Source organism: Artibeus jamaicensis, unplaced genomic scaffold (genome assembly GCF_021234435.1).
Source record: "Artibeus jamaicensis isolate MK-2021 breed Jamaican fruit bat unplaced genomic scaffold, CSHL_Jam_final contig_2259, whole genome shotgun sequence".
Taxonomy (NCBI): domain Eukaryota; kingdom Metazoa; phylum Chordata; class Mammalia; order Chiroptera; family Phyllostomidae; genus Artibeus; species Artibeus jamaicensis.
The window spans coordinates 6,543,254-6,558,994 of NW_026521468.1; the positions used below are offsets into that span (position 1 = coordinate 6,543,254).

General features: G+C 64.5%; 1 protein-coding gene across 9 annotated transcripts in view; it reads left to right on the top strand.

Moving 5' to 3' along the window:
- The window catches only part of SEPTIN9 (septin 9), a 125,442-nt gene extending 109,701 nt beyond the window's left edge, over positions 1 to 15,741 (top strand). For all 9 annotated transcript variants that reach the window (XM_037157948.2, XM_037157950.2, XM_037157949.2 and 6 more), the window contains 9 exons: positions 7,237 to 7,428; positions 8,404 to 8,535; positions 8,905 to 8,986; positions 9,200 to 9,337; positions 9,565 to 9,682; positions 10,414 to 10,509; positions 10,726 to 10,822; positions 13,171 to 13,222; positions 14,082 to 15,741. In XM_037157948.2, coding sequence (XP_037013843.2) covers positions 7,237 to 7,428; positions 8,404 to 8,535; positions 8,905 to 8,986; positions 9,200 to 9,337; positions 9,565 to 9,682; positions 10,414 to 10,509; positions 10,726 to 10,822; positions 13,171 to 13,222; positions 14,082 to 14,211 — 1,037 coding nt within the window. In that variant the 3' untranslated portion in view covers positions 14,212 to 15,741. The remainder of the gene's footprint in view (positions 1 to 7,236; positions 7,429 to 8,403; positions 8,536 to 8,904; positions 8,987 to 9,199; positions 9,338 to 9,564; positions 9,683 to 10,413; positions 10,510 to 10,725; positions 10,823 to 13,170; positions 13,223 to 14,081) is intronic.

Sequence of the window (15,741 nt, forward strand, 5' to 3'; positions counted from 1 at the left end):
GGTTTGAGGTGATGGAGAGGGAGGGGCGAGGCCAGGCCCGGATTTCTAGCTGCCAGCACTGGGCCACAGGTATGGGGTTGGGGGGCCGGCTGCAGGGTCCAGCGCTCAGCTGGGGGCATGTTCAGTTTGAGACATCTGACTCCACTAGGGCGGGACCCCGGGTCCTGGGGCTGGGCACCGTGAGACATCAGTGCTGAGCGGCGGTGGGCTGGGGACTGGGTCTGGCCATGGAGTGCAAATCTGGACAGAGCTTGGCATTGAACGCCCAAGGGAAGGGTGAAGTTCCTGGGGACAGCACCCAGCCAGGGCCTGGGGCAGAGGCTGGGCAGACGCTGAGAGAGGACAGCACCTGGGGAAGGGCACGCCGGGCGGGCAGGGGCTCCGAGACCTGGGATGAGGGCCGACCCCGGGGTGCTGTGCACTTCTGTGCGCTGGCCTCTGACTGGTCAGAGCACTTGGACCACACGCTCAGTGCAGGTGTCCCACCCAGCGTGGGCCTCAGGGGTGCCTGTCCCAAGGGTGGCCAGGCCGCTGTGCACGCGCGCGCGCACACACACATGACTTTTTTGGGGGGGGGCCTGAGCAGCAGGGTGCATGTGTATTCCTGGGACCCCTTGGAGAGTCGGGCCATCGCCATTCCCGCTTCAGAGGGCACCCGGTGTCATGGGTCTGGGACTGGCAGGGGCCTTTCTCTGTCTCCTCGGCTGCCTGTCTCCTGTGGGAGCAGAGGGGCCGGGGTGGGCCGGGGCGGGGGCGTGCGGTGAGCAGGGGTTCTTTCAGGGTGCAGGACCTAAGGGGGCCGCAGGCACAGTCCCGGTGCTGCCTGCAAAGTCCACCCTGCGTAAGGGCCGTGCTGGCCCCCAGGCCAAGCCCTGGGCCTCCAGAGCCGCTGCCCTCCCGAGCAGGAAGGATCCAGCGGCAGTGGGGACAGGAAGTGACCCCAGCCGCCCCAAATCCTGCCAGCCCAGAGCTGGGGCTGCAAATGGTGGGCCACAGGGTTCAATAGGGTGGCACTGACCCCCTCAACCTACATCCCTCTTGAGCCCCTGCGATATGAGGTGCCCTCTGCAGTGACCCTGAGGCGGGGGAGCCTTAGGCAGCGTTCGGCCGAGCTGGTCTGCATGAGAGAAGGCACTGGCTTCCTGTCTTTGGGTTACAGCTCCCTTCTCCTCAGCCCTGGAAGGGGGGTGCCCTGTTGCACCCCAAAGCCCCCAGCTCCTTTTTGTCATTCAGAAGATTCATCAGTCAGGGGAGGCAGAGCCCCGGTGCCCCAGCCTCTGTCCATGTGCGCCCCAAGCTCTGGTCTGCATCTGCTGAGGGCCGAGCTGCTGGGAGGGGGCGGGGCCCAGAGGCTCTGCCCTCCCCCCCTTGGGGGGACATCCCCGATAAGAGGAAATTCCACGCTGTGACAAATGGCCGGTTTCCACCCGTCCGCGGCGGGAGGCTCTCTTCTTTCTCTTCTTAACTCTGCGTGCGTTTGCCAAGAACTAACGGAATCTCTGTGGTTGGCCGGCCGAGCGTGCTCTGCGGGCCTGGGCTCTGGGCTCGCTCTGGGTGAGGGGCCCGTTGTGCCGGGAGGTTCCCTGGGGTGGGGGAAGCCTCCGGGCACGTCCCTGGATTCTGCGAGGGGAGTGGGTCGTGGAAGACGAAACGAAAAGTCAGCCCCCGCACGGGCGGCCCGCCCCACATGCAGACTCTGTGGGAGGCTTTTTCGGAAGTGAGTGAGGACGCTTTCAGGTCGGAGCCTGCTCTGCCTGGAGATTGATGTCTCAATAGGCCCTGAGCCGTGGTAAGGTCTGGGCTGCAAACCAGGGAATGGGAGGAGCAGGAGAGGGCCTCTCCCAGCAGGGGGGCGGGGGAGTGTTGGCCGGGCTCCAAATCTGAGTTTCCCGACGGGGCCCGTTGAAACCGCCTTGGCAACAACGAAGACCTTCTTGAGATTCCTGCCCGAACAATGGAGGAGAGGCTTGCTTTAAAGGGTTTGGTAGGAGAAAGGGGGGGCCGGGCCATAAGAGTGGGGCCCTCCATCCAACTTCGGGGCACCTCCGCCCCTGAATGATCAAGGGGGCGGGCGCTGGTCCTGCTGTGTCCCCTCCCGAGCCCTGCAGAGGGCACAGGGTCCTGGGATTTTCTGATTCATGCACGCTTCCTCATGCACAGAGTGTGTGAAACTGCAATTTCGTTTCGGGGGCCCCTCTTGGAAAAGGGCCGGAGCTCCAAGGGAGAGCGGGACGCAGCCTTTGAGGTTGCGGCTCCTGCCGTTCTCCGCAGAGGCCGGGATGTTTTGCACCGGATTTCTGAGCAGCTTCGGGCCAAGAGGGCCGGGGCTCAGATTTCTGGCCTCCCTGTTCCCGGCCAGCCTCTGATGAGATGTTCCCCGGCCCCAGACAACGTGTGAAATGTAATTCGATTTGGAATCACTTATCAAATTAGACGAGCCCTGTGCTGTGCGCCTTTAAAATTCAGTCCTTGGTCCCACTGGCACGATTTGCAAAAGTTGGCCGTTTACATTCAGTGTTTGCGTCTTCAGAAGGGACAGGAAGTTCCCCAGTGACATTTATGGGGAGTTTGTGGTGGCTGGGATGGGTTCATCGGGACACAAGAGAAAGGGCCGGTGTTCAAAGCCCTGACGTCCCCAGAGCACAGCCCCTGTGCTCGGGGACGGGGGGGGGGGGGCAGCTGTTCGCAGCCTCAGCTCCCCCCCCCCCATCCCCTTGGCTCCTCCGCTGAACTTGCCGCCTTTGATCATCTTGAACCTGCCCCCTCCCTTCTCTGCCCACAGCCCTGAGCTTCTTTGTGTGTGTCCCTAACAGTGCAGTGAGGAGGTAACGCAGATAAATTCTACGCTCCTGTCAGACCAGGTCATTTTTTTAAATTGAAATCCATGGACCTAGGGGTCCTTTGATGACCCCCCCCCAAATTGTCCACATTTCTCTGCAGTGTCTCTGCACATGTGTGTTTTTTAGGGAGGGAGTCCTTACCCTTTGACAGCGTCTAAAAAAGGTTTATGATACGTGCACAGAAATCCCTGACAGATGGGGTTTCTTATGTGGGAGGGACAACTGTGAGTGTCTGGAAGTTTGGGCTAAGAAACACCCGAATAAATGAACTCCGTGTTCCCGTGTGCTATTGCCGTCGCCATCCAGACCCACCGCAGGCCGGCAGCGTCTCCCCCTTTGATCTGGGGCTCAAGAAACGTTTGCTGAGTGAACCGGTGAGGTTTTGGGCTTGGCCCACCAGGACCCCGGGATCTTTTTCCACCGTCTTTGTGTGCAGCCGTTCTTTAGCATCTTCCGTGGGCGTGTGGCTTCCAGCCCCGATGCCCTGCCCTCCCCTGCGTTCCCAGAGTTGGTTCACAGTAGCTTCTCCCTCCACTCAGCCACGCAGACCAGGAGCGAGGAGTCCGTCCTCTGGGAGGCCCCCACGGGTTTCGTCAGCTCCGCTGGGCAGCCTCCTGGAGGTTGGGTTACAGGAGGAGACGGGCTTGTTGGTCGTCTGTTCCATGTGGGTCCATCCGGGGGCTTTGTCTGGGGCAGCGGGTGGGCCAGGCTTCGCCTACATCAGCACCTGTGTCCTGGGAGAGCGGCAGCCGACCCTGAGAGGCCCCTGGGGTCCGGGGTCCATGCTGAGCCTGGTAGCTCCGGCCAGGCTTGGTGTCCCTTGGCCTTTTCTTGGCGGTTGTGGAGATGAAGATGCTAACGTCCCTTGGTGGGTCTGGGGCTCCAGACCCGATGCCCTTCCAGCCTGCTGGGCCCAGCTCCTGGCCGCACCTGCGGGGGCCGTACCCGGCTTCCAGCACCTTCTGGTCTTGGCAGTGGGGAAGCTGCACTTCCTTCAGCCTTTCCGAGGTGCCATGGGACCTGCCTGGGTTCACATCCTGCCTCGCACCAGCTCTGTGACCGGGACTCATGCCTGGAGGGGCGTCCGGCACTCAGCGGGCGGATAAACGTTGCCTGTAGAGGTTCGCTCGCTCGCTTGCTTCATTCAGCAAGCACTTTGGTTCCCCAGTTCCCCTGGAGCGGGCGTGGTGGACCAGGCATCCTGAGTCTCATGTGCGGGGGGAGGGGGGGACACAGAGCATTACTCAGTTGTCTCTGTGGAAACTGCTCAAAAGCGGGGTGCAGGCTCAAGCAAGGGGGCAGGGGGGGCAGGCTGACCCGGCTCCGGGCCGGGGTCTGCTGGACATGCACCCATGCACCAGCGAGGCCAAAGGAAAGGGAGGGGCACTCCCATCACTGCGCCCCCCCCCCATACTACTTGCTTCCCTTTGAGCGGCCCCTTTGCAGGTCATAGGGAACCTGTCCTTGGGACTGCACGTCCTGGTCGGGGGCTCAGGCCCAGTGGTGGGGCCTCCGGGGCCCCTCGCCCCCCATGCGCCCTGTTGTGCAGTGACGGTCCCGCAGGTGGGACCCCACAGTGGGGAGAGGTGGTCTGGGGGCGTCCCTGGTGGCTGTGTGCTCTGGGGGCCCTGACGTCTGGCCACCACGAGGGTCCTGGATCTGCTAGGTGACCCTGGCTCCCTGGGTGGGCCCGCTGGACAGCCTATCAGCATCTGCGGGCCGGTGGGTCTTGCTCTCCGCTTGGCCACTGTGGGTGGTGAGTCAGCAAGGCCAGTGCGGACGGAGGTATCAGTGTGAGGCCGAGGTTTGTGGGGCTGGGACTTAAGGGGCTGTTGCCGGACGCTGACAGGCAGGGACAGGGCGGGCAGAGAAGGGGTCCCCGGGTGCCGGTTTCCAGTCACGCCTCGCCAGCCTGCTGTACGAGCCCTCTCTGTGCGGCCTCAGGGCTGTGATGCAGGGTGAACTTCCCAAAAGGTGTCCCACAGCCCCAGTCCCAGTGAGCCACAGACACGGGTCCAATCCGATCATCCTTGAAAGCGCTGGGGTGGGGACAGTATGTGTCCCTTGGAGCAGACGTCCTCAGATGGCGCTGGCTTGGGCTGTGAGTTCCAGCCCCCTCGAAGGCACCAACAAGGTCACTGGTTGGGGGTGTGGTTGGGGGGAGGGCTCAGCCCCTTCCCTTTTCTCCCTGCTCTGGGACCTCCTCCCCTGCCCCAAATCCTGAGAAAAGGCCCCCAGCAGGTAACCTGTGGGGAAGGAGGGGGCTGGGCCAGGGCTCACAGGGGCACCTGCAGAGAGCCATTTGCAGGCTGGCCTGCCACCCGCCCTGGCCAGGGGAGGACGGGCTGCTCTCACGGGGCACTTCCGGTCAGCCCTGGGCACAAGACGCTCAGGCCCGAGCGCAGCGTCCCAGCCACGGCTGTGCCCCAAGAGCATGGCCCTCACAGCACAGTGGGGCTCTTTCCAGCCCCTCCGGCCGGGCTGCTTCTTCCCTGACACAGCGGCCTTGGGGGCCGAGACCCGTCCCACACAGTGAGCTCTCGTCAAGGGCACCGTCCAGCTCAGTGTCTTGCGACCATTGTTTTCACCTTGCAGCTTTCCGTGGCCGGGCTCACGTCAGCGCGCCCTTGGGCTGTGCAGGGCTGCGCAGAATGGACAGCGTCTCCCAAGGGAGACCAGAGCGGACCCTCCTGGGCGGGAGGAGTGGGCTTTGCTGGGCTTTCGTCATCACTTCCCAGGCAGGGCCCCCGCGGGCAGGATGTTTGCTTTGGTTCGGGTTTCTGCTGTGGATGTGCTGCCTGTGGCCCAGCCGCTGCTCCTGGGGTCCGGCAGGGAAGCGAGGGGCGGTTCCGGGTCTCCCCACCCCCCAGGCCTGCCCGGGAGGGGCCGATGGGTGGAGGGGTGCGTGGGGGCGCGCTGGAGACTGTCTCCCGGCCGGCAGATGGGAGCAATTTTGAGTCACGTGGGCAGAGTGGAGCCGCGCCCCACAAGGCGGCGGGTGTCTGTCTCCAGGAACCCGCCCACAGCCACACGTGGGGCCAGATGCGGCTCTCCTCTGTTTTCTGGGAGCAGCGGGCCAGGGGAGGGTTCGAGGAGGGAGGCGGCCCCACCGGCAAGTGGCGGTCCTTGTCCCCTCCTGGGTCCTGGGTGGTCACGTGGTCCCTTGCTGTCCTTCGCCCTTCCCTGGCCTGGGGCTGGGCAGCGTGGGCCCTGGGGCTCCTGGCTTGCTTATCTGTGGTCCTATTTTCTTGGCCCTTCGGTTCTGTGAGGTAGGGACCCCTGTGAAACAGCCGTGAGGGACTGGCCTAGTTTCTGGAACAGGGTGGCCAGTCGTCCTGGCGCCTTCCTCACCCACAGCCCCGGGCAGGCCTGGGTGCCAGGGGGAGGGCGCCGGCCCTGCTCTCCCGTGATGGGGCGCTGGGCAGTGGAGATTCAGGGGCCACGGGGGGTTGCTGGGCCCGCCGGGGGCCTGTGCGGGGTAGAGTCGGTTGTTTCCCCAGGAAGTGGACATGCGGTTTCCCAAAATCTCTGCGCCGACCTTCTGGCCTGGTGCCCCATGTCCTGGGCTTCCCGAGGCCGGGCAGGAGCAGGCGGTCCGGGGGCACGGTCAGGGGTGATGGCCAGGGAACCAGCCAGCCCCTCCTGAGGGTGTCAGGACACGCTTTGTGGTCACCGCAAACTCAGGGTGCAGCTGGAGAGAGCGGGGGTCCTCCCTGGGAGTGGGACGCCTCAGGTCCCCAGGGGCGTCGTCGGGGCCGCTGGGGCGGAGGGGCCGTAGAAAGGAGGAAGGCGCTGACCTACAGACGGCAGACGCCTGAGATTTCGAGCTCAGCCCCTCCTGCCTGTTCATCCCGGCCGTGCGGTGGGGCGGGAGCGGGGCTGGGCACCCGGAGACCCCACTGGGCACTCCTGCCGCCCCAGGGCTCTCGGCGGGTACGTGGGATGGGACACACCTCACCCAGGAGCGCAGGGCGGACAGGTGCTGGTGCCTGGCCTCCATTTCCACAAGGCCACCCTCACCTTCGTCCTGGCCCAGGCTGTGCGCCCTGCGGGGCCCTGAGGCCCTTCAGGCTGCAGCAGGAGGCGGGGTGTCTGCGCGGCAGGTGAGGGAGATGGAGGGCCCACTGGGTACCCCGGGCACTGTCCTGTGAGTGGTTCTCTGGGGCGAAGCTCAGGGGGTGGGGAGTTGGGGGTCAGGGGACGGCCTTACCCCGGGGACAGGTCTGAGGGTCTGTGGTGCGCTCTGCGGGCTCCAGGTGTTCCTCGGGGGCGCCTTGGGCAGCCGGGCCTCAGTTTTCCCATCTGAGAAATGGGGCCGATGGTTGGGGCCACGTGAGGATGTAGGTTCTGGCGGGCGCCTGCAGGTGGCCTGACGCCTCTGCCCTTCCTTCCCCAGCCACCGAGGCGGCTCCCGGCTGTGCTGGCGACATGGCCGACACCCCTAGAGATGCTGGGCTCAAGCAGGCCCCCGCCCCACGGAATGAGAAGGCCCCTGCGGACTTTGGCTACGTGGGGATCGACTCCATCCTGGAGCAGATGCGCAGGAAGGCCATGAAGCAGGGCTTCGAGTTCAACATCATGGTGGTCGGTGAGTCCTGCGCCCCGGGCCCAGTCTCTGCTCTGTGACGGCGGGTTGCAGGTGGCATCGTATGTGCATCCGTGTGCCTGCCCGAGGGTCCCAGCTCCTCAGAGGGGCTGCTGCCCCGCCCTTCAGAGTCCCTGGGGTTGCTTGGGAAGGAAGAGTGGCACCGGCTGGGCAGGTGCTGGGTAAACCAGTGGCGGCCCCCTTTCAGCTTCTGCTTCCGCTCACGCCCTGGCCTTCCAGCCCCGTGCAGGGCTGACCCTCGCCCAGCAGGCCTGGCTGGAGGCTTCCTGGTGGCCCCAGGAGAGCAGGACGGTCGTGGGTGCTCAGGTGGTGGTGGAGGTGAAAATCCCCGTGACAGTGGGGTAGACTTCGAAACATCCCACTGGAACCTCCCAGACGTTGGGGGCTCCGGCTGGGATGCATGACATAGCCCCTGGCCTGGAGCTCTGGCTGGGACACAAACGGGCAAGCAGTGGGACAGAGTGGGGGGAGGGGTGGCCAGTCCCGGGCTGCCGACGGCAGGGCCTGTCTGCCGGGAGCACACCCTTCCCTTGAAAGCCCACTAGGGTTGGGGCACGGTGTGATGTCGGGTTAGAGATGCATCAGTGCAGCTCAGGGCACGGAGGGCAGCGGGGCGGGGCTTCCAGGCTGTAGCCAGGCCACACGCGTGTGTGTGGGCCTGTGTGCTCCATGCTGGGGGGGCTCTGGGCAGAGCTTCTTCTGTGAGCCCCATTGGAGCCCAGGATGTGCAACAGCTAAGTGGGGGGCTGGGACCTGCCTGCCTGGGGTTGGCGGGCCCCTGTGGTCGGAAGGCCTGGGTCCAGCCATGCACTGTGGGAGCCGGACCACTGCCCGGCTCTCTCTGACCCTGGTCCCCCACTGAGAGGGGGTGCCCTGGTCTCACTGAGTCGCAGGGCCTGTGAACCCCTGACCGGAGGAGCCCCACTGACCCCCACTGACAGCCCATTCTCTCCCCAGGGCAGAGCGGCTTGGGGAAGTCCACCTTGATCAACACGCTCTTCAAATCCAAAATCAGCCGGAAGTCGGTGCAGCAGCCCGCCGCGGAGGAGCGCATCCCTAAGACCATCGAGATCAAGTCCATCACGCACGGTGAGCACCGGCCGGGGCCCTGAGCCAGAGACTTGTGGCCACTCTGCTGGGCATGTTAGCTGTGGGTCCCAGGCGAGGGACCAGCTCTCCAGAACCCCTGAGCTCACTCACAGAGACAACTGCGTTGTCCACTGGAAAACGTGGGTGTCAACCCCACCAGCCCCTGTTGGACTTCTGTGGTGGTGGCTCTCATGTCCCTGGCATAACCTGGGGTGTCATTGCTGGTCACTCTGGGGCACCCCAAGTGGACCTCATTAGGGCGGGGCTGGCCAGGCAGCGGGGTCTCCTCGTACCAGACAGGGCCCAGCCCACGGGTGAGTCAGGTCCCGGGCTTGCCCCTGAGCTCAGTGGGTGCTGTGACCCCCACAGATATCGAGGAGAAGGGTGTCCGCATGAAGCTGACGGTCATCGACACGCCGGGCTTCGGGGACCACATCAACAACGAGAACTGGTGAGGGCTCAGGGACCTCAGGGTGGAAAACCGTGAAGGGGGCTTCCCCACCCATCTCTGAGGTCAAGGTCTCTCAGAGGAGGCTCGTCCTTGCTCATGGCCACGCACCCTGGCACGTACACCAGGCCCCGGGACTGGGTGGCCCGGGTGGGGACGGGGGCGGCCCTGAGCTTGGTGGGAGCCGTGTGCGGGCTGACCGGCCCCCGCCCGCAGCTGGCAGCCCATCATGAAGTTCATCAACGACCAGTACGAGAGGTACCTGCAGGAGGAGGTCAACATCAACAGGAAGAAGCGGATCCCCGACACACGCGTGCACTGCTGCCTGTACTTCATCCCGGCCACCGGACACTCGTACGTGCCCTGAGTGGCTGTGTGCAGGGGGTGGGGGCAGGGACGGCACCCCTGCATGGGACCCCGTCTCGCCCCGCCATCCCTGGGCGTGGAGAGCCCAGACCAGGCCACTGGGTGCTCCCTGAACTCCGTCCGGGCCTGAGGGGTGACTCCCTGCGCCCCTCCCGGTCCTGTCTCCGTTCTGTCCCCGTTCTGCCAGCCACTCTGTCATCCTCATTCCATTCCAGCCTCAGGCCCCTGGACATCGAGTTCATGAAGCGCCTCAGCAAAGTGGTCAACATCGTTCCAGTCATCGCCAAGGCGGACACGCTGACCCTGGAGGAGAGGGTCTACTTCAAACAGCGGGTAGGGCCCCGCCCCCACCCCGGCGGGGGCCAGGCCTTTGGGGGACCATCAGGAAGTCGGAAAGGGGCGGCCTCCACCAAGGGGACAGTCTCTGTGCAGGGGACAGGTGGCCGCCTCTTCCCTGTCCGCTGCGGTTGCAGGGCCGGCTGTGTGGGGAGGGGTGTGAGCAGGAGGGCTGCCTGGGGCCGCTTCTTCTACCAGGGCCACGGCAGGGCCACCTGGGAGCCCAGAAACCGCAGTGCCGGCCCCCAGCAGAGCCTCTGCCCCAGGTGCCTGGGGTTTTCCCAGCATGCTCTGGGGAGGACGTCCCCCTTGCAGTGGGACATGTCTATGGGGGTGTGTTGACTGGACATCTGTGTGGGGCACCTGGCCCTGCAAAGGGAGGTGACAGTTGGACGCAAGCAGGTGTGCGCCGGGCTGCAGGCAGGCCCCGGGCAGGCACTTGAGGCCGCAGTGACAGGAATGCCCGGTAGAGTTCAGCGTGAGCGAGGTGATGAGCTGGAGGGGGAGGCTGGGAGACACCAGGGACAGCAACCCAGGTTCCTGGGCAGCTGCGGGTCTCACTCAAGGCACGGGAGCTGGAGAACATCAAGGTCACCGGCTCTCCAAAGCTCGCCCTTGACCCTGAGTCTGGGGCTGCTGATGCTGGAGGTGACAGAAAGGGCAGACACCGTCACCAGGTCCAGCTTACCACTGGACGGGGCCCACACGTCTCCCCTCCGGATCCCTAGATCACTGCTGACCTGCTGTCCAATGGCATCGACGTGTACCCCCAGAAGGAGTTTGACGAGGATGCGGAAGACCGGCTGGTGAACGAGAAGTTCCGGGTGAGTGAGTCGCCCCGAACACCGGTCTTGGTGCAGGGTGCGGGCGAGGTCTTCCTGCCCCATTGGGGGTCTGAGGAAAGGCCGGGGGTGGGGGACTGGCAGGGCCGGGAGCCCGAGTGTCCACAGTGGCCCTCTCAGGTCAGGGACCTCAGTTTGGGGGCCCCACACTCAGACACTGAGGTCCCTGACCCACGCCGCCTGCTCCTCCCGCCCCAGGAGATGATCCCGTTCGCCGTGGTGGGCAGCGACCACGAGTACCAGGTGAATGGGAAGAGGATCCTCGGCAGGAAAACCAAGTGGGGCACCATCGAAGGTAACTGCCCCGCCTGCACCCGGGACCGCCACTCCTGCCCCCTGCTCCAGAGCTGCCCATCCAGGCCTGGGGGGGGCACCCTCAGAACCTCATCCCTTGCTTTGCCCCCCACCCCAGCCACCAGGAGGGGCCCACCAAGGAATAACCCGGGGTGGGGGGGGGCAAGTGGTCCATCCAGGAGCCAGTGTCTGACAGAGCTGTGCCCCCACCTGGGTCCCTCATGGATGGGGACGTGCCCAGGAAGGAGGGGTGACATGGCACTGCCGAGTGCTGGTCTGTGTGGCCCTGGGCAGGCTGGACCCTCTGGGCCTAGGAAAGGGCTGGCCCGAAGCTCTACCCGGCCCTGAGAACCCCCAGGTGGCGGGCCACCCCCCCACACACACACATCCCCAGGACGTCCACGGCGTGGTGTCCCGGGCCTGTTATGACAAATGAGCGCAGACTGGGCGGCCGACAACAGATGCTCGTTCTCTCGTGGTTTGGAGGCCGGACGTCCAAAACCAAGGCGTGGGCATGGTCGGATCCTTCTGGAGGCGTGAGGGAAAACCTCGCAGGCCTCTCTTCCTGGTGGCTGTGGCCCTGCCTGGCGTCCTCGCCGTGTGGTGGCACCTCTGCTCTTGGCTCAGCCTTCTGTGTGTCTGTCCCCCGCTCTTAGGAAGGCGTCAGCCGTCGGCTTTAGGGCCCAGGGTTCTTTTCCCAGATGACTCCCCATCTACAGTGCTGAGGGTTGGCAGTTGGGCGTGATCTGGGGGGACACAGTGCCACCCCCCGTGGTGATCACCCCCTAGGTGGGGTGAACCCAGCCATTTCCTTTCTCCTCTGCTCCTCCCTGTGTAGAGCGGAGGAGGGGGAGGGCAGGCTAAAACGGGCCACTTTCCTCCCCGTTCCTTGGCTGAAAGGCCGGGTAGAGAAGGAAGCAGAATGCACCAGGCCACTGCTGCAGCCCCACCTGGCTCTTTGGAGCCGGGCTGTGTCTCCGTCCTCCGGGGCCTCAGTCTTCAGCATCTGTGAAGTGGGTGCAGCGAGGCCAGATTTCGGAGAGATGAGACAGTCCAAGGAGCACTGGAGCTCAGCGGGGCAGAGTGCTCTAAGAAGCTGGCGATAATGAGAACTGCTGGGCGTGGAGCAGGCCCCAGGCCGGCTTGCTCTACTTTGAATCCTCAAAGCACCCGGAGCTGTTTGTGTCCCTCCGGGCAGGGCTGGGCTCTGGAATCTGTGGGCCCACCTGTGCGGGCTGGAGCCTGGGAGAGGATGGAGAGGTGCCCGCGTAGGACTGGCGGGGGGTGCAGGCTGGGTGTCTCCGCGTCTGCCCTGAATCGCCTTTCTTCACCTCTCCCCTTGTCCAGGGGCCTTGACCCCTGGGGTGTCCCTGAAGGCCACTCACCTCCCTGTCCACTGAGGCAGCCTCGGCCTGGCATGGCCCCTCTCCATCTCTTTTCTTCCTGGAGTCTTGCTGTTCAGAACCTTTTTTACGAAGCCATGTTTTGGAGGGAGATCTCTGGGGTTAGAAAGGGGCAATAGGGAGGGACCTGGGAAGGGTGGAGGAGGGCAGCAAGGACACGGACAGGCGTCTGCTGCCCCCTGGTGGCCAGCCTGCAGCCAGTAATGGAAACAGGATTTGCTGGGAAGTGAGTGAGGCTGCTGTTTGTGCCTTGCTCCCCGTGGTGACCCTGTCCTACCCATTCCCTGCCCTGTGCATTGTGGTGGTGCCACCAACTCCCATTCAGGGTCTGTGAAAGGAGCAGCCCCATGGAGCTGTAAGGACGGTGGCGAGGTGGCAGTTCCTGCGGCCCCCGGTGCCTTTTGTGGGCCCCCCCAGAACGGCCCGCCTCGTGCTAGCCCTCCCCGAGTGCATTGGTGCTTTGCCTCAGTCTTGGGCGCCTACCCCTCCCCTGCACTGTCTTTGTCCCCCGCCATCCTGAGGCATTTTCCCCTCCTTGGAAAGCACCTGCAGTGTTTTCGAGAGCAAGGTGAGTGTGGTGAAACTCACAGGTGGCTCACTCCATCCTCTTGCACCCCTGAGAACTGGGCGCAGTTGTTACTCCCATTTCCCAGATGAGGAACAGGGTCAGCGAGGCCAGGAAGCATCTGTCCCTCACTGTGGTGTTTTCTGTCCGTCTGTCTCTCTCTCTCTGAGTCTTGGCCTGGTTGCTGTGCCATCTCCCTGCTTTTCCAGAACTTTCTGGAGAGTGGGAGCTGAATCAATTCTGTCACCCCAGCCCCCTCAGCGCCCGGCGCCTGCCAGGGGCCCCGCACACACCTGACCAAACTTGTCTTTATGCCGGAGCTGCCAGGGGGGTGGGGGAGGGCCTCCCAGCCCCACTAGAGCTCTCTGTCTCCCTCCTCAGTTGAGAACACTGCACACTGTGAGTTTGCTTACCTGCGGGACCTCCTCATCAGGTGAGAGCCGGGACTGCGGGGGTTGGGGGCTGGGGAGTACAGTCCTACCGTCTGCCTGCACTCCTGGGGTGGGGGCGCCTGGGGGCCCAGTTTCTGAAACACCTTCTTGGGAATAAAGCGAGTGAAAACCCTTTGCAACCACCTGAGCCCACTGGGTGGGGAGGGGTGAGTCCGGGCACTGGGCAGGGCAGGGCGTCTCCCCAGCTCCCATCCTGCCCTTTGACCTGGCGGTGTCTTCCCCTTGGTTTCCCTGAGGCCAGACCAGCAGTAGACTGTCCTCAGCCTGTTGGAGAGGGCGGGGGGGGGGGGGCTCCCGGCCAGGTACCCAGGGCTCCCGCCAGCAGGTTGGGGACGTGTGTTGCAGAGCCCGGGTGAGGAAGGACACCGCCCCAGGCTCTTCCGACCCTCTTCCCACATCTGTCCTCTCTGCCCTGTTGATGAGCAGAGCAGGAGTCCAAGCCCAGGACCAGCAGGGTTGAACAGCGGGGCTGTGGTTGCCCCTGCCCACGCCCCTGGCCTCCGGCCTGGCACTTCCCAGCTGGAGGAGGGACGCCCCAGCCCTGCCCACCTGTGTTTGTACCCTGTCCCTGGACAGGCCACGGGCTTGACACAGAGGAGAGGGGACACATTAGAACACAGGTCTGAGAGGGTTTGGGGTTGCCATAGAGACTGCCCATCCTGCAAGGCCAGCCTGGCTGAGCTTGGGCCTGAATCGCCCACTGGGGGAGTCGAGCAGGGGGATTGGGGGAGGGGAGGGCGGCGGCGGCAGTCCTTGGCCAGGCTGAGCGGGTCAGCACCCATCTCCGCCGCCCTGCCGCCGCATGCCCCGCCAACTCACACCCCCCTCCCGCACCCCTAGGACGCACATGCAGAACATCAAAGACATCACCAGCAGCATCCACTTCGAGGCTTACCGGGTGAAGCGCCTGCACGAGAGCAACATGTCCAATGGCGTGGAGGACCCGGAGCCCGAAGCACAGGAGATGTAGACCCGCCCCGCCCCCAGGACCCCGCCCCCAGCCCCAGGACCCGCCCCCAGCCCCGCCCACTCGCCCTATCATTTTCTCTCCTATCATTTTCTCCATTTGTCATCATCCTCTGCCCCCCACCGCCAAGGACAAGATAACGAGTCCCCCGAGTGTGATCGTTACTGGGTTACTGGCCGTGCCTGAGGTCTGGGAGAGGCTGGACCACAGCCAGGAGAGGCAGGCAAGGGCCTGCCGAGTCCATGCCTGCCCCGACCCTGGGCCCAGCTCTGGGGGGCTGCAGGAGTAGCCTGTGCTCTTGGCAGCCCCGCGCCAGCAGGGGGTGGGGAACCGGAGCCCCCTCCGGTCGTCACCCTCCTACACTGCCTGGGCCGGGACTTGTACCACATACCCCAGCGAGCCCTCCTTGGGCCCCTTGGCCCCCGCCAAGGGGAGAGGAGTTCATCCCACGAGACGGAGGTTGCCAATTGCTTAGATGCGGTGAGGCCCACGGGCCACCACCCGCCCACCAGCCTGTGAGCTCACCCGGAGCAGAAAGTGCCTTTATCGCCGACGTCCACTCCAGCCTGCAGACTCCCAGCCGGCCCCCTGGATGGGAAATGGGGACGGGCTCGAGAGGAGGTGTGTCTTCATCTCCCCGCTGTCCCCCTAGCTGGGATTTGATCGGGGGTTCAAAGGGAGAAAAGAGATGCACCCCCACCCCAGCAAGTGAGTCTGGTGAGGCAGTTGAGGGAGGCAGGTTCCCAAAAGAAGGGAGGGGGAGGCTGGGTGGGCTGAGGCTGGGTGTTCAGTGGTCCCAGCGGCCTCGGTGCCTGGCCTGTGTGACTGAGCATGTGCTTGCGTGTCTCCATCCATCTGTCCGTCTGGACACCCATTGGGCCCGAGATGCTCTAGTTAAATTAAGGCCCAGGTGGCCACCCAGCTGCACACCCAGCCTCCGCGGCCTGGCCCTGGCTGCTCTGTGGCCTGGGGAGGCGGAAGCTGGGCAAGCCTGACTTCCTGTTGCCCTGAGTGCGCCTGGGTTCCTGCACCCAGGGCCCGTGGTGAAGACCCCCAAAGGGAGAGGCCAAGGGTCAGGGCACCCAGCCCACCCCTGACCCTGCGGCTCCATGAGGGGACCTGCGGGAGCCGTTCACTTGTGCGCAGCAGGCCCGAGGGGCTTCCACATTGCACGCTCACTCCCCACCTCCCAGAGGAGGGGCCCCTTAGCAAACAGTTTACTTGCCGACTTGCCGTGTTTTTGCCAAAACCGTGACTCCGCAGGGCGTGCCCACCTCCAGCGCTGCGCCGGAGCAGCGTGGGACACTCCCCCCCGGGTGGGCACGCTCCGCCAGGCCCCGTGCTGCCAGGGCTCCGGCGTCCGGCCCTGGGATGCCTTTGCTTCCCTTCTCCGTAGCCAGAAAAACCGTCCGTTTCACGGGGCGTGTTCCGCAGTGGCCTTTGTCTATGTGCCTCCTGAGAAATCCGTCTCTTTTTGTATAAATAACGAAGTGTTGAAAATGTATTTCCTGAAATAAATGTTCCAAATGCGGA